Consider the following 18201-nt stretch of genomic DNA (forward strand, 5'->3'; position numbering starts at 1 on the left):
TAAAAACAAAATTTGTTATCTAATTTTTTTTTGATGTATTGATTTCATTTTGTTTTCCAACTTTAATTGAATGCAACAAAGAATCCCAGTGCAGTGTCCATATGCTTGTGCTTTACGAAAATGGGAACAAACTTTTTAATTACACCTTTTAATATGATCTAATATGAGTGAAGATTCAGAAACTTGATTGCCTTTTTCTCGCCTCAAATTTGTTCGGAGACAGATTTTGTTCAAGATCAAGTTCAAGATTCAAGAGGCTTATTCGTCACATACATAAACATAGGTTCGTACATATATGCAGTGAAATGTCTTTGCAACGCACCTGGAGATTATGCACAATAAGTTCGAACATAATAGCTACCTAATTCCTACCAAGCTACTGAAACTTACTGATTCCTAAAACGTAATGAAGAGAATAATAGAAAACAAAACAAGACTCAAAAAGGTTATACAGAGTGGGGGTACAAAATAGAAGTAAAGGGAATAGAATTATGTATATGGGATAGGCTATTTGTATATACAGATATGTGCAAATGAATGGCATGTGAATAAAGTGAGGTAGTGTGTGTGGTGATATACAGTACTGTATACGATAGCACGACACAGCAATACAGCGCAGTATGCAGTAACCCTGCAAACAGTAAAGAAATATAATAAAGTAAAATAAAGTTCCACAGTGAAGTGCCAGTAAATTGAAATAAGTTAAAGTTTGCAGACTAAATACAACTCAGAACTCATGCTTAAACCCCATTGGCTGACGTCACTTCAGCGTCTACTGAAGGTATTTAGTGCGAGGGGGACTTCCCCAGTTCCTAGTTCCCCCCCCCGGGAATCCCCAATACTGTTTGGTCCGAAAACGCCCAATGTGATAGGCTAAGCAAGCTCACAAAATGGCACTACCGAGTGCTGAGGCGTGTAGTGCTTAAAAGTATTCTGACCTTGGTTGCACAACTCACTACGGAGTTCCAAATGCTTCTGAAGGCAACATAGGACATTCTGTATTTAAACGACATCCCTCGGATTGGATCAGATGCTACGACCTGTGGTTCTGTATCCCCTCTCCTCTCACTCACACATCCGCTGAGCGTAGCGGTGCTTTATTATCTACCGAGGCGTGACGCTGCATTGCTGAGGTAAAATGGGAACTAGGGGAGTAATAATCAAGCACAAAAATGTGACCGTAACGTTAACATATAAAACATGAGATGCACCGATCGATCGGCCATTTTTCAGCTTGATCGGCCATGACCGGTGATCTGCCGACCAGTATCAGATATATCTGATTCTGTGCCGATCGAATATACACACCCCATACTGTGCTCATTTACTGTACTCGTAAAAATGTTCCGATACTCAAACCCGATACCAACATAATGTCACGTAGTTGTGTAGTTGACGCTCAAAAAAGAGAGCGAAAGGGGGGAGAAAAAAAAAGTCCGCTGTTTGGAAGTACTTCAAGGGAAATGAGGATTAGATAAATGATTTATCTATCGCCGGACAATATTCCAAAACTGTGCAGACTGCGTATCTATCGCTGTCACCACAGTGAGGCGTCTGCTCTGGTTGTTCCTCGTGCACGTGCTCCACTTGGGATGAAAGGTTTGACTCTTTTTGAAACCCTGTTCTTGACGAGTCACTCAGTAAAACGAGTCGACTTGATTCATTTGTTTTAATGCACGGTGAGGGAAGGAGGACTTCCAGTGAACAAGAGTGGGAAGAGTTGAGCGTTTATTATGATTACTTTTTTTTTTTTTTTTTTTTTTTTGCAATGATTGCAATTTAATTTGGAATTGCAACTACCATATAAATATAATAGAAAGGTATGTTTGCACTTAAAAGTGAAATAGACTTTAATTTGTATTTTGAACTGGACATTTCCATGTTAGTTGGTTCCAACTGAAACTCAGTGGGAGTTCCAGGTTGAATTATACTGAAACTCTGTGACAGCCCCATACTCTCTTTTACTGGAACTCAGTGACTGTTCCATTTCGTATTTTTTTTTTTATTGGAACTTATGGACAGTTTCATGTTCTATTATTGTTCTACAGTCAATAATGAACAATAATAAACTCAGTGTCAAAATCAGCAATCTTACTGTTCTGGTAACGTGTGATAAAAATTGCAGTGTCGTCCGTATGTGCAGCTGTCCAATCACATGAGTGTGTGCAGCTGTCCTATCACATGAGTGTGATCAGATCAAGATTCAAGATTCAAGAGGTTTATTTGTCACATGATCACGAGATGTATTTGTCATCGACGTACAACAGATCGGAAATCGGAATCGGCAGGTCAGACAGACTCTGTCAGCCAAGAAAATTGCAATCGATGCATCTCTAGTTGGTAAACAGTTCAGTAATTTTATTAGATGATGCATTTCAAGGGGTATAACCTAATCAGATAAATTTTTATATACCGTTTGCTCGCATACGATGTGATGAGCCTTGTTCAGAGACGGCTACAGTTTTTTTTAAACTAGATATAACATTTAAGGCACGTGGCAGAGTGCATTGCACTGCCGCCTCACAAGCAGCTGGGTTCAATTCCCGCCTGGGGCACTGTTGGCACCGTGCTCTGGCGGGTTATCTCCCCATCAGGGTCCGTTCTCTGTGGAGTTTGCATGTTCTCCCTGTGCTCACATGGGGTTTCCTCCATATAACTTCATAAGAACCCCCACTAAAAACATGCACAACAAACATCATTTGACCAGCGATGGACATGGAAGCGCTGTATTGTGAGCTGCCCACCGCTCCTGGCCTGAGGAAGGACAAGCCTTGATGGGGATAAATGCCGGAAAGACGTGTGTGTGTGTGTGTGTGTGTGTGTGTGTGTGTGTGTGTGTGTGTGTGTGTGTGTGTGTGTGTGTGTGTGTGTGTGTGTGTGTGTGTGTGTGTGTGTGTGTGTGTGTGTGTGTGTGTGTGTGTGTGTGTGTGTGTGTACGTGTGTGTGTGTGTGTGCAAGCTAAGCTTGTCCTGTCTGATCTTAAGTGTAAATAACTGATGGAGTCATTTAGCTGCAGTAACTCAAAGCCATAGAGACTCCCTGTTACACTATTGTGGTACTCAAATTATTTTCCCAAGGTTGGCAGGTCTAATAACGTCATAGCGTGCGTGTGTATTTGTATAAACTTTATGCAGTATGTTGGTTATTCCTTCTGTCCTCTTGCAGCGTCTGAAGGCAGCACTTTCCCAGCAGAGTCCATCCAGCATGGGCAGCATGGCCATGGGCGGCAGTCCCATGGTGCCCCAGAGGGTGGAGCAGAGCCAACTGCTAGTACAGCATCCGGATGCCCCCTCTCCTGCACAGCCACAGGTACACTGTCTCATTTGTGATGTGTCATTATTTCATGATTGGAGAATGTTCTTTATTATCTGCCAATAAGCTAACCGCTACTCCCTACATATTTGCTTGCATATCAGATCATAGTTTAGTCTCTTGCTGATCCTTGAACTCACCCTTCGAAAAATGGTAATATAATAGAGGGTCATAAGGATCAAGTAAAAAAGGACTTCCAGAAGTATTTTTTTTACAAAGTTAATGTGTGGCAGGCATGCGAACCCCATTGTAAGTTGTCGTTTGCAGAAATCAATCAAAATGTTTCACTGAAATCCTTACGTATTCTATGGTAAATTTAAAAACTTTTTATAACACCAGAAAACCACTGTTCCATTTTCCTCTTTTGAGTGGTGTCCCTCAACACATTGATTCTATTCAAGTTAGATAAAGTTGTGGGTTGTCGCTGCAGCTGGATGATTATGATGCTCTGACTCAGACAGCGTTATGACTCAAGTTCAACTTCACTTCACCCCTCCCTGCTGCCCTCCTGCCTCCCCCCCGGGCGACTGTCTCATCCTCTGTTCTCCTTCCAGGTGTCCCCGGCTCAGCCTACAGGTGGGCGGCGGCGGCGGACGGCCGAGGACGACCCCGACGAGCGGAGGCAGCGTTTCCTAGAGCGGAATCGAGCCGCGGCCTCGCGGTGCAGACAGAAACGCAAGCTGTGGGTCAACTCCCTCGAGAAGAAGGCCGAGGAGCTCAGCTCCATGAACGTCTCGCTGTCGGTGAGAGACTGACATTTATATAAAAACAAAATTAAAAAAAAAATAAAAAATAGAAGTGATGTGAAATGACACATCTAGTGCAAAAGACAAGGGGGGGGCTAACAATAAGTGTCAAAATCTTTCAAAATTACAGTTTTAACATTTAATTACAGCAGTAACAAAAATTGGGGCGTGGCCATTGTGAATGCTAGTGTAGTGAATACTGACAGACTGCGGGAACGGTGGTGTGTGTGTGTGTGTGTGTGTGTGTGTGTGTGTGTGTGTGTGTGTGTGTGTGTGTGTGTGTGTGTGTGTGTGTGTGTGTGTGTGTGTGTGTGTGTGTGTGTGTGTGTGTGTGTGTGTGTTATTGTACGTAGCGTACAATACAGACTGGTAGTGAATAAGCCGCTGGATAAGATTTCTGCCAGTACGTCCCATAAGTTGTGATCTTGTCATCTCTGTCATTGGTTTTTCCACACGTTTTAACCAACATATGTTTGTCTCTCTGGCACCTTGTGCATTTAACTGCCTGTAATTGAAATGACTGCTTCCGCGTGAAACTGGTTACAGAAATCGACGCTCACAGACTTCAGCGTCGAGAATCACTGAGGAACTGTTGGTCGATATTTGGTCAGAGCTGGTGTTTCATGTTCGTAACTTGTCTGCCACCCTATGCACCCTTCTGCTGCTCGTTCCGTACGCTGAGGTCTCTCATATTGTTGGTCCGTTAAACTTAAAACAACAGCCCGTTATTTATTGTGTTGCAAGGTATTCCTGAAATCCCACGGTTACTTCATATTAGTAGTATCTGTTTTGATGTTCTCTCCCAGAATGAGGTTTCCCTCTTGCGGAATGAGGTGGCACATCTCAAGCAGCTGCTGCTGGCCCATAAGGACTGTCCTGTGACCACCCTGCAGAAGAAGACGGCCTACCTAGGTGAGCATGCCCGGTGCAGCCGCCCTGCGGACATCATCCGTCACGCAACCGTCCATCAAAAGGCCTCGGGGGCTCCCCCCCTAGGGCGATGTCATGGCTTACTTATAACTGGTGTTTCCAAAAATTTGAACAACGTCCACATGACCAACCCTCAGTGTTTTCCAATACAGAATGTTGATCATCCAGTTCTCCACGTTGCACGTTACTCGGCTTTGCACACCTCCGCAATGGCCGCGTCGCCGGAGAGTGACGTCACATAAAGCGGCCGTCTGAGTAGTCTGTGCTTTGGCTCAACTCAGGAAAATCTGAATGCGTAGATAACGTGAGCCGTCGTGAGTTGAAGCCTGTCGTTTGAGAGTGAAATTTCTCTCCCACTGTAAGCCCCTTTGTGAAGCATCTTCCGCAATGTCTAATCGTCCCATCTCCTTCTGTGCAGCGGTGGAGGAGAACATGAAAGACCGCTCGCAGCCCGTGGGCTCCCCTGCCCCGGTGATCCAGCACAGCTCCCTGGCCCCGAACCCCTCGGGCCCCAACGGCTTGAGCTCGCGGGCGGCAGCGGAGGCCATGGCCATGTCGGTGCTGGCGGGAATGGGCCAGCAGCCGCAGAGGATCCAGAGCGGAGCCTCCCACGTCATCATGGCCGCACAGTCCCAATCCACTGCCAGATGATGAGCGATGTCGCCACGGCCCAGACACGGCTCGCGCTAACCGCCGGGGGGATCGGGGAGGAGCAAGGAAACTCACCTTAAACCCCCAAAATCCAAACTGTCGCCTTTCGCCCCCCTCGCGTTCCTTTGCTCCTCTTCCATCATTGCCCCCCCCCCCCTTTTTTTTTTTTTTAAGTGCAGCCATCTTGCTGTGGCCTGGAGCTCAGCAGCAGCCTTCTGGGAACGAACTGAAACTATTGAGAGAGCTTCCTGTTCACTCTGCCATAGACTACAGGGGCTGGACTCCAACCTCCCTCTCCCTCTTGGAACCCCCCTTCCCTCCTACGTCATCTCGACCCCCACCCAAAGTTAAAATGACTCTTCACTGGACTGTAGGACTGCATCACTAGCTACGAGTTTACTGCCATAATGAACCCCCTCCCCGACCCGCCCCCCCCCGCGTGAATATTTACTACACCCCTGCACGCTTTTGTAAACACGCAGGCGATGTGAATGTTGCATTAACATTGTCGTTTGTGGTGCGAATTCAAACACAGCACATGGGGCTTTGCACTTTTTCAGCAGGGGACGGTGCCTTGCTCGAGTCGATGTTTTACCCACACACACCCACACACACACACCCACACACACACACACACACACACACACACACACACACACACACACACACACACACACACACACACACACACACACGTACACGCACGCGCTGTTGTCTCCAAAGATGTCAAACAAGCAATTGCTGTTCATACTTAAATCACCCGATGATCAGGTCTCAAATGTTGCCCTTAACCCCAACTGTGTGTCAAGAGCATATCAACACGCACCCCCAAATCTTACCTCATTTTAACCCCTTTATGATCTATAAACTGTGTAAGTGGCTCTGTGCGTATATATTTATGTACATCACAAATTAGCGGTTTGCTTATTAAAGGTCTGATACACTAATAACTAGATTGTTAGCATTTGACTTTTTCTACTCGCTTGTGGTAATGTGTCTGGCAGAGCAGCTATCTTTTTCTCGGTTGAAAGGCATATCCCCTCCATCCAGGCCCTAGAACCAAAAAATCTGATTACCACAGATAGTGTCTCGTAATCCGTTTTTTGCATTACTGGCAATAATAGTCATTATCTTTTTACCGCTATTGGTTTTTCTAGCTTGAAGGGACCTTCAACTTATCTTTCTCTTACTAATTTTCTCTTCAGCAGTCAGTTATAATATTTATTGTTTTTTTGTTTTTTTTTTCCTTTGTTTTTTGTAACTGTACGCCATCTCTAATTCTTTTGAAACCACGTCTCTGGCGGTGTTTTATGTGGCTTCCAACCTTACTGTAAGTGTTATTTTGACTCTTCACTGGATGGTAGGCCATCCTTGCTGCTTGTTGAGGTGTGACAGACTCCTTTAATCCTTTGGCTCTTCACCAAACCATAGTGACAAATCAGTCCTCTGAATCTCCAAAGATCACCCACCCAGAAGATCACCTTCTTGTTTAAGCCACAGGAAGTAAATTATGTGACTGTTATTTTGTGGTTTAACGATCAAACAAACCCAAACATCACTGCTGCGCCCTACTTGCACTCACACACAATAAGCGATCGTTTGCCTTAAAATCACATTGGTGCCTCGGACGTCCCCGCTCAAAACTTTTCCTGCGTGACTAGAAATGCAGCCTCATGAATCTAAAATGAAATGGTCATACATACATTTTTGTTTTATTCCAAATGAAAAGCCCTTGTTGTGAAGTACCGAAAGCTTCTGTTTGTTGAAAACTGTTTTTAAAGTGGCAGTTAAGGTGATGTCATAAAATGCTTGTCATCTCATGGAGAAACATTACATTTAAGCTATTCCTTTGGAAAGGAGCGTTGACTGTCTGAGCTACTCCAAAATTTTCAGGGATTTTAGATATTAGTCCAATTTATATATTAAAAAAAAAAAAGCCTAAACAAGGGATTTTGTCTTGTATGGTTTTTCTGGTATGTAGATGTATCCCCCTGCCCCCATTGTTTGATTTTATTTTTATTTTGTATTTGCAATGTAAGACATTGCAAAAGTGGGATGTGTATTCATGAACATAAGGGCATGTCTTTATGCACTAGATTTATGCAAGCTTATTGTTTCTGAGTTGTTGTTTTTTTTTTTTTAAATATAACTTTAATTTCTGTCCCATGATTTTGCTGTCTAGGCAAAGTTATTTCCTTGTCAGAATGTGGCTTTGCCTCTCTTGTGACTGTACAGTGTGCTGTATTCATGAAGGGGAATTTGCTCAACTCCCTAGCGCTTATCACACTCGACTGAACCTTCTGTCCTGCACCTTCTGTCCTACAGTCCCATTGTCTGGTCCTCTACAGCTGCCACTATATTCTGCTGGCATTCCCTCGCAAAACGATGGTTCATATGAAATGAAAAATGCAAACTATATTCAGCTTTCATATTAGTCATTTGTCATTGGCACTTTTTCATTTGTTTCTTGTTTTTCTTTCATTGCGTGCTCTGTTCAGCACTATACAATTTTGCTGTTGTATCCTTCAAATCTATCTCATTGTACTAATTGATATAGATACTTAATTTGTTTAACGCAAGCATTTTGCTGTTTTCTCTACTAAATAACGTTAGTACCATCTACCAAGACTGTATTTTATCCCAATTGTTTTTTATCTTCTGAGATGAATGCCTTTTGACTTGTCATTGTGGATGTCAGCTAAGTTATTTTTAATTGGTGAAATAGCAACTGCCATAACATTCTAGACATTTTAACAGAGAATAGAATTGTTTTGAGGAAAGAACAACTTACTGAGGACGCAACAATGTGAACGTCGCGTTCCGTTTAATGCAACGGAACGCTTTCATGGTTTATTCACGCTCCCGTCTTTGACTAGTAATCTCAGAAATTTGTCTTTGTACTGTACATACTATATAAATATATTTACTTTTCCATGCATGTCCAAGTGAACACTTACAGTGCTGCAGTTTTAATTAAAGAAAGTACATCTTAATGGACCTGGGGAGTTTATGGTTTGTTCATGCGTTCACTTTTATAAAGCGTTCCCTTAATAAAGCTGCGGTCAGTTGTTCACCAGTGGTGGAACTTATGAAGTACTACTACTCTGTTACTTTATCGTACATTTTCAAAGTATTTATCTTATAAGTATATTCAGTTTCGGAGACTGGACTTTTACTCGCCTACATTTCAAATCAAATATCTGTACTATTTACTCTACTACATTTCTAACACATTACTTCAGTTTATATCTTTTATTTATATATATATATATATATATATATATATATATATATATATATATATATATATAAAAAAATAACAAAATATTGTGAAATTACAATATTTTGTTCATTATAATCCGTGTAGCATGAGCATTTATCAGAAAGGAAGGCACAGTAGCACCTTGGTGAGCAGCACTTTTACTTTTAACACTTTAAGTACGTTAAAGCGCAAGCACTTCTATAAGTCGACTTAGGTAGAAATATCAGCATCTCATTCGTCACAACCTCCCTCCTCCTCCTCCATCCTCCTCCTCCTCCTCCTCCATCCCCCTCCTCCCTGCTCCTCCTCCTCCTCCATCCTCCTCCTCCCTCCCCCTCCTCCATCCCCCTCCTCCTCCTCCATCCCCCTCCTCCTCCTCCATCCTCCTCCTCCTCCCTCCATCCCCCTCCATCCTCCTCCTCCCTCCTCCTCCATCCCCCTCCTCCATCCTCCTCCTTCATCCTCCTCCATCCTCCTCCTCCTCCATCCTCCTCCTCCTCCCTCCATCCCCCTCCATCCTCCTCCATCCCCCTCCTCCATCCTCCTCCTCCATCCTCCTCCTCCATCCTCCATGCTCCAACATCCCCCTCCTCCATCCTCCATGCTCCTCCATCTCCATCCTCCTCCTCCTCCTCCATCCCCCTCCTCCCTGCTCCTCCTCCTCCTCCATCCTCCTCCTCCCTCCCCCTCCTCCATCCCCCTCCTCCTCCTCCATCCCCCTCCTCCTCCTCCATCCTCCTCCTCCTCCCTCCATCCCCCTCCATCCTCCTCCTCCCTCCTCCTCCATCCCCCTCCTCCATCCTCCTCCTCCATCCTCCTCCATCCTCCTCCTCCTCCTCCTCCATCCTCCTCCTCCTCCCTCCATCCCCCTCCATCCTCCTCCTCCTCCCTCCTCCTCCTCCTCCATCCCCCTCCTCCATCCTCCTCCTCCTCCATCCTCCTCCTCCTCCTCCATCCCCCTCCTCCATCCTCCTCCTCCTCCTCCTCCATCCCCCTCCTCCATCCCCCTCCTCCGGTCCCTGCAGACACGCAACGCCCTGCCGCGCCACCAGGGGGCGCGCGCGCGTCGTGGCGCCGGCGGCGCGCGCGTCGGACCGAAGGCGCGCGCGAGGTAAACGGGGCCACGTGACCGCTGAGTCGCTCCCATGATGGCGGAGCAACCGGCCGCGCGGACGCGTCGTCTCTCCCTCTCCCAGGCTTGAGGGGGGAGCGCTTGGAGTTTATTTATTTTTATTTTTTTATTTATTTAATTTTTTTAATCCCCTGTCTATTTTTCGTACCGCTTGTTGTTGTTGTTTTTTTTTTTTTTTTTTTTTGTAGTTGTTTTTTTGTTGTTGTTTTGTCGTTGTAATAATACATTTGATTCCGCGAGTCATGATGGCGGAGCGCGGCGTGGATCTGTCCGCTCTCCCCAAAGAGGTTCGGGACGTGCTGGCGGAGCTGGACCTGGAGCTGTCTGAGGGTAAGGACCGGGGGGGAGGCTACGGCGCGGTGCGGGCTCGCTGCTCGGCTGTCTGGGTACCGGCACCAAGCAAGGAGGGGGAGGGGGGGGGGGGCTTCTCCCGGCCATTTAGGAATTATTGTTTACTGATCATTATTGCTTAATTGAGCGGTGTGTTGAAGCTTTTAAGCTAGTGCAGGATGTGGTAGCAGCCTGGGAGTGTAAGCTAGCGGTGCGTGACAAGCGCTGGAAATCGCCGCCGTCAACCTTATTTTACCAAGCAGGTTAATTGAGAACAAATCTTTTTTTTTTTTTTACGATACCATGTTTTGCCGGCCTGACAGGGGACAAAAGACCTCCCGTGGGGACGCGGGTTTTGCATTAAAACCAGAAACATGAGGTAACAAACCACACGAACAGGCAAATCGCGGCACAATAGACGGCACAGACTCGCACAGGGCAAACAGCAACAAACAACACGGTACAGGCGCTGGAAAGAAAGGGAGAGAAAAGCCTCTCCCCGAAATCACCACCTCTGACACCGCATATGTTGGGATTATCTGTTGTTGGACGTCAGAGCCACAGCCTCTTACCTCTGTCTGCCTCACAGAGGATAAGGTATTGTCAGGTTTCGTCATTTGAAACAGGGTTTCCCGACTCAGATCGACACTCTTCCAGCCACCCCTCTCTGAAATCAATAAACTTTCATCCAAATGAGACTTATTCACCGCCATGATTTACAAATGATCTGTCATAGCGGTTTTTTTTTTAATATAGATAAGATAGATAAGATAAAATAAAAAAAATACTTTATTAACGCCCAAAGGGAATTCCCATAGATGCCAATTTGGCCTTTAAGTGTGTAGGTTTTCGCTGACATATTTTACGGAATAATTGCTGTGACTCAGTCTATGGGTTCTGATATTTCACTGACTTACAGTGGAAGGAAATGAGCGCTCCACTCATCATCAAGATTCAAGATTCAAGATTTTTATTTGTCACATACATATACATACTTCCATACATATATGCAGTGAAATGTAATGCAACGCGGTGAATGCGGTGATAGCACACAATAAGTCCTAGGAAAAAGTACAAAAATAAAATAAAAAGTAGAAAATTCCTTTCTAATAGACCGACTAACTGACTCCTAAAACGTAATACAGTAAGTGGAATACTTATAGAATAAGCTAAAAAATATATAGAATAAAATACAATAAAAAAATAAATTGAAATAAAATGGAATAGGTTGAAGGAATATGGCTATGTATATACAGATATGTGCATTTAAATCATCATCATCATCGTCATCTATGGGCACCTGAAAATGAAAATGAGTCTGTCACCAGAACGGACACAGCCACCACTCTTAAATGCGCTACATGCTTATAAACTCGATCTTTAACAATGTTTGTCTGTTATACAGATCAGGCTTACTTGTCTGTATTCTAGCCCTTAGTGCAAACACAGTGTTGCACTTGTGTGTATTTGTGCTCAATATAGCACCTGCATGCTTATCTGTGTATGCCTCTTTGTTCCTCATCCCGTGAAAGCACATGAGCGCGGGGATCGATGTGTGTGTATTTGTTTAAGTTTACACATGATGTGTCAACCATTCAAAGCGGACACCTCCCCCAAAGTACAGCTGCTGGTCCCTTTCCTACTCTGCACTGACTGTCACATCCCTGTCGGCCCTCCCCCCTCGCTGTGACACCTGGGCTACATTCCTTTACTTACAATCAATGGATTTGACCAATCCTGTCTACTCACACTGACCAAGGGAGGGGTGAATAATTATGTTGTAGTATTAAGCTGAACACTGACCGCCTCTTACAGCGTTTGAATATTTTGTCAGTCCTGTGTTTCCGCTTGGTTTGCCTGAATGCTCCCATCGAGCTTAGTGTGCGCAAGGGTGTGTTGTTCCCATGTAAAAGCCGAGGCTGTTGAAGTTGACTGCAAAGCCATATGCAGAACTAAGTGGAAATGGGTTGTTTGGGGAGAACAGAGGCCCAATAAACGACATCTTAAAAGACAACACAGTTCTACTCGCCCCTAGTGACTGTGGAGACACAATGAGCACCATTCAGCTGGCCTGAGCTGCCAAGGCTAGGAGCGTTGCTGGCATTTTGGCCATTCAACTGAACTCAGTTCTTGTGTACAAGTTGTAATGAGTCATCTCCATAGGAAGGTAGGAGACACTGATCAGTCATATTTATTAAGGATGATGCATAGTGCATAGACTGTCAGAGAGAATTCTCCCTAACCGCTTTCTTGTGTAATGTTACTGTCAGGCCTTGGCGTAACAGGGTGTGTCTTCCCCTTGCCACTGAGGAACTACCTGGTTTACTGTGAGCATTCCCCAACTTCCTAAGGCCTGATTTACACTTGTGACGACATCCATAGGGTCCATTCCCAGTCGCGGAGGGGGTCACTTGTCTGGTTGCGCACAGGAAGACTAGAAGAACGGGTGTGCAGTAATGTCAATGCGCCTCTGTGATTGGCTGTGATGGACGGTGTTAAATGTACTGGTCTTGTTGTGGAAAAAAATGCATATGTCCAAAACCACTGTGTGTAGGTAGTACTTTGATTTTGTAGATAGCCTTTATACATGTTATATGTGGTTAAAGTTTGACTGTCATTTGTTTGTCACTGGTTGTGGTTGGATAGGCGATCTGCGCTGAATTTACTCAATAGTTGGACTATCTAAAAAAAGATTTCCCACAATGATCTTCCAAAATCCCCCAAAAAACACCTTTTGTGCCACAGCACTCTGAGTCTGCCAAGGACGAGCAATGCATCCTTCCACTGAACTGATTGAAGTTCCCTTAATTGAAGTTTCCCTTATACAGAAACAGGGAATAAACCGCTTGCTGTTTTCATAATGTTTTGAGGAGGGGCTCATACAAATGGTTTTAAATGGCAAACCCCATCACAAGCTACCAGTTATCCTTCTCTCATGATCTCATGAAGAATTCAATTTGAAAGGTTGGAGTTGTTGCTCTGCAAGCATGTTTGAGCTTTAATACTCTGCCGATAAGGCATATTCTAGAAGCACAACATTTACAATAGTCAGCAATTGTCTGAGTTTTTGACAGGTAAATGCATCTACCATGTCAATATTAAAATGCAACACAAAACAATTTTTCCTGCTGTGTGTGTGCACAAGTGTGCATGGAAGATGTAATGAGATGTGAATGTGTCCTGTTTCCCTGCCAGAATCTCTGAAGTGTCTGATTGAGAGTCTACATTATTGCCAGTTGCTTCCTATCTAGGCCAGTCAGCCAGCCAGCCAACCAATCAGCCAGTGTCTTGATGCAGCAAGAACAGGGTCAGCAGTAGAGGACAGGCAGCAGCAGTAATACAGACTTTGTCGGAGGGACAAGGACATCAGCCTTGTCTGCCATCGATTTGGTATGTAAGAAAATACTGGCACACCAGAAAATCACAATTGTATGGTTTCTAGTGCAGTATCTGTTTTTTGTTTTATGGGTTATAAATGTAGTTTGGAAAATTTCTTCGATTGTTGTCTGGTGTCTGCTAGTATTGTTATGTTGCTTCCAGCTTTAGGGGAATTTTAAGTCAGTGTAAGAAATGTTCCATCAAATTTCTCACATTTTATCAGTTGGTTTGAGGATATTTAACAGTCCATTTGAATTATGGTCCAATAAATGGCCAATAAATGGCCAATAAATGACACTCTTTCATAAGGTCATTAAAACCACAGCGAGTGAAGTAAATAACATTGATCATCTATTTCCAATGGCACCTGTCAAGGATTCGGATGTATTCGGCAGCAAGTGAACAGTCAGTTCTTGAAATTGATTTGTTGGAAGCAGGACAAACGGGCAAGCGTAAGGATCTGAGCCACTTTGACAAAGGCCAAATTGTGATGGCGAGACGACTGGGTCAGAGCATCTCTAAAATTACAGGTCTTGTAGGGGGTTCCAACACAGGGTCAACAGCGCCCAAGGCTCATTGATGCGCGTGGGGAGTTTCCATTAGAAAATATTGGTGCCAGTCAACGTATCCTGGAAGATTTCGTTTTCCCGGACAAATGGGAGAGATTCCGGTCAAATATTATTTGTTTGAGCTTAAAAACAATTGATAAGCAGGCTACATAGAGAATGACATCAAGGCATGTAGATGTATAATCATTTTTATTGAATATTCAAAATAAAATATATACCGTTAGTTAACGCCATTTTAAAAACAAATTAATAAATATTACACATATTACTACTTGAAATGAAATAATTTTGGTTTGTGAACAAGTTACAAGTGCAGCCGCTTTAATCAACATGTCAGTAAAATAAAATTTTGATCAAATCAAAGACAAAATAAATATGGCATTTAGGTCTAAATGAATAAAGTTTGTGGTGTTGTCCGTCTTTGTCGGGACGTCCCGTCGACATATTTTACACAATGATTATTTACCGTCTGCTTTGGGTCGGAACTTAAATATACAAACAAAACGCCAAACTATGGATGTATGTGTCCCAACGATACATCAGCTTTCTGTTTCTCCTCAGAGTTCTGAACGCTGAGGCTCTGTCTCTGCTCCGTGTGTGTTTTTACAAGCACAACCTGTCCACGAGGGAGGGGTCGGGGCAGAAAAAGTTAATGCTGGCTATGATAGAAAGGTGTCAGAACACACAGTGCATCGCAGCTTGCTGCATATGGGGCTGCAGACCTATCAGAGTGTCCATGCTGACCCCTGTCCACCGCCAAAAGTGCCTACAATGGGCATGTGACCGTCAGAACTGGATCATGAAGCAATGGAAGAAAGTGGCCTGGTCTGATGAATCACATTTTCTTCTACATCATGTGGATGGACGGGTGTGTGTGTGTTGTTTACCTGGTGAAGAGATGGCACAAGGATGCACTATGGGAAGAAGTCCTGGCATTTATGTGGATGTTACTTTGACACGTACCACCTACCTCAACATTGTTGCAGACCAAGTACACCACTTCATGGTGACTGTATTCCTTGATGGCAGTGGCCTCTTTCAGTAAATAATACACCCTGCAACACTGCAAAAAATGTTCAGGAATGCTTTAAGGAGCATGACAAAGAGTTCAAGGTGTTGAGTTGGCCTCCAAATCCCCCAGATCTCAACCCAATCAAGTGTTTTTTACAGTGATCAATAATTTAATAAAAAAAATTATAATCCTGTCCCACGCATGGTATTGTGTCATTTCGGTTGTCAATTCTGGCGTGTGTTTTTCGTGACAAAACATAGTTTGGAGACCTGACAGACTCGTCCTGGATTCCTCCTGGTGAAAGATCTTTTAAAGTGTGACCCCCTGTCACCGATCAGTCATGTAATGTGAAAACCACAAGAGTGCAAGATTCCCGATCACAAGTTGTGTAGTGTGAACAGTACAGTGATCTGGCGACTCTGAAAGTTGTGTGGTGTGCCCATGGCATCAGAGGACTTAAAGGATCTGCTGCTAACGTCTTGGTGCCAGATACCACAGGACACCTTCAGAGGTCTTGTGGAGTCCATTCCTCGACTGGTCAGAGCTGTTTTGGTGGCACGAGGGCGAGCTACACAATATTCGGCAGGTGGTAATAATATAATATTTAATATTTTTGCTGATCGGTGTGTCCTATCCATCTTCTTCAGAGAATGTTGGATGATATGTTAGTGTCTCCCAGGAATAAAGGAGCCCACAAATGAAATGAGTGAATGCATTCCCCATTACCATTGCTGTGCTCTACACATATAGCAGCAGGCTAAATGTGCATGTTAAAGCTCATGCAGTTGGTTACTTGCATTGTGAAATACTTACTCACTGTTAGAAATCCAAACCCATGCCTGATTTTTCCTTAAAAAAATGGGCAAATAATTCTAAAATTGTAACAATGGCAAAGTCTTTAAGTATACATTTGAATGGGGGCATTGGTGTGAGAGATGAGTTTCTTTTATATTCCTTTTCATGAAAAGCTCTGTTAAAGAGCCAAGCTTTCTCTGAAAACACGGGGTCATTGTGTGACTGATGGCAAATAATGGAAATACAAGGATTGTTGTCATGCAAGGAAATGTCCTACCTATGCTAACCGCATAGTAAGTTTGGTTTGTTTTTTTTCCCCTTTTTACCACCTGTCCTCAACCGATTGTGCAACCTCAAAAGTTTTCTTGCCAAATCAAAGACCATGATAGTCCATGATATGTTAGTGATATAGGATCCCGTTGCTGATATCAAGTCCTCAGTTCTGTAGGTCAGAGCCTTGGAGGGGGAAATCATCTTTCTGGTAGACTATGTGCCAACGCCTCCAGCCCAAGCAGATGGGAACTGGGGTATCCCACTAGGTCTGGTTTAGTTTGGCAATAGTTTTCCTCGATAAATGTGGGCAGTGAGTGGACACACATTTGTGTCTCTGCTATTTCTGTGAATAGTTAATGATGGCTGCAGACCTCTTCTTCTCCAGGCCTGCAGTAAGGTGAATAATTCACAAGCTCTCATTAAATACTAGGATAGGAGGTCTGTCATTTGACAGCAGCCATCACTAGGTTTTGTATGTCTGTGTGTTATATGTTTGTAAACGAGTCTCCTTCACAGGTGGAAGTGGAAGCCTGCATGGAAACAACCTGCCTGCTTTGAATCATTGCCAAGAGATTTACTGACTTACCTATCATGGAGTCTTTAAACCTACAGCCACCACTGGTGTTATTGTATTCTGCAGTAAAGTTGCGTGTTTTCTGGAATTATTATCTGGGGAATTTTTGTTCTGCTGTCCTGTTTGATACCGTTTTTGGAGTTGTAGAGGAACGTGATGGATTGAGGGAGCATGTTTAGAATGGCTAGAATGCATAATCTGTGTGGCCAAAAAAATTCAAAAACATTTTTTTGGGACCCCAGAGACCTGTATTAACTTGTGTCAAAAGGAGCATAGTAGGTCCTCTTTAATTCTCTTTGTTTTATGGCAGTGAGTGGTTTCAGATATTGGGCCGAGAATCAAAATGTAATACCTTCATCAACCAAATTATATTGTTATCATCAAGTGTCAAATCATCCTGTGGCATTAAATATCAAAGTTTGATACCTGGTTGCAATTTGCACACAACAATGATGGGAAATGTGGTTTGCAGGCTTGTAGTATGATTCAACTATTAAAAGCAAAGGGCTGTTGAAAGTGCAGTGGTCTGTCTGCTCATGTTTTCAATTTCTGAAAGCACAACTTCCTAAAGCACAGTCGATGTAATTTACCAGGGAATGTCGCACCCAGGCTACATTCACACAGCAGGCCTTAGTGTTCAGTTCTGATTTATTGCTCAGGGCCCATATTTATTAAATGTCTCAGAGCAGTCCTAACTACCCAAAAATTCTCTGAGTGACGCAAATTTGGTCTTACCTTTAGGTGTAAAAGTATTTTATCAATTGCCTTAACATCTTAGCATCATCATCATAGAGCGAACCTAACCTGTTAGGAGTTACCAGCATGGCATTCAGGAAGCTTTAATAGCGACGAATAAAAATGAACGTAATACCACTACCCCTAATAATATATTAACATTATTAATATTATTCTAGGGTGCATATGATCCTTAACACATGGTTGCTGCTTGACGCAGACAAGATCGATCACAAGAAATACAAGATGCATTTATGCAACTCACTGGTTTCTTTTGAGTGGTATTTGTCATATATGGCACCATATTACGATCATCAGAGAGGGGGACACATGCATTCTAAAAATATAATGCATGCATCGACAAAAAACCTGCAATATTTCCATGCTAACACCGTAATAAAATTAACAGGGGCTCATCCATTTTTGTTTGTTTGTCCATTCATGCTTAGTCAAGTCAAGGCACACTTTATTTATAAAGCGCATTTCATGCCAGGGCAACACA

General features: G+C 43.6%; 2 protein-coding genes across 2 annotated transcripts in view; both read left to right on the top strand.

Moving 5' to 3' along the window:
- asb8 (ankyrin repeat and SOCS box containing 8) overlaps positions 1–8627 on the top strand; it is a 31109-nt gene extending 22482 nt beyond the window's left edge. Inside the window, exons 11-14 of the mRNA XM_080015550.1 lie at positions 3166–3309; positions 3867–4055; positions 4865–4970; positions 5407–8627. Of these exons, the coding sequence (XP_079871676.1) occupies positions 3166–3309; positions 3867–4055; positions 4865–4970; positions 5407–5639 (672 nt within the window). The 3' untranslated portion in view covers positions 5640–8627. The remainder of the gene's footprint in view (positions 1–3165; positions 3310–3866; positions 4056–4864; positions 4971–5406) is intronic.
- Positions 8628–10275: 1648 nt separating this feature from the next.
- Positions 10276–18201, top strand: part of dip2ba (disco-interacting protein 2 homolog Ba) — a gene marked incomplete at its 5' end in the record, with an annotated part of 58744 nt that continues 50818 nt past the window's right edge. Inside the window, one exon of the mRNA XM_080015547.1 lies at positions 10276–10363. Coding sequence (XP_079871673.1) covers positions 10276–10363 — 88 coding nt within the window. The remainder of the gene's footprint in view (positions 10364–18201) is intronic.

The sequence above is a fragment of the Zeus faber genome (genome assembly GCF_960531495.2).
Source record: "Zeus faber genome assembly, chromosome: 15".
NCBI classification, from domain to species: domain Eukaryota; kingdom Metazoa; phylum Chordata; class Actinopteri; order Zeiformes; family Zeidae; genus Zeus; species Zeus faber.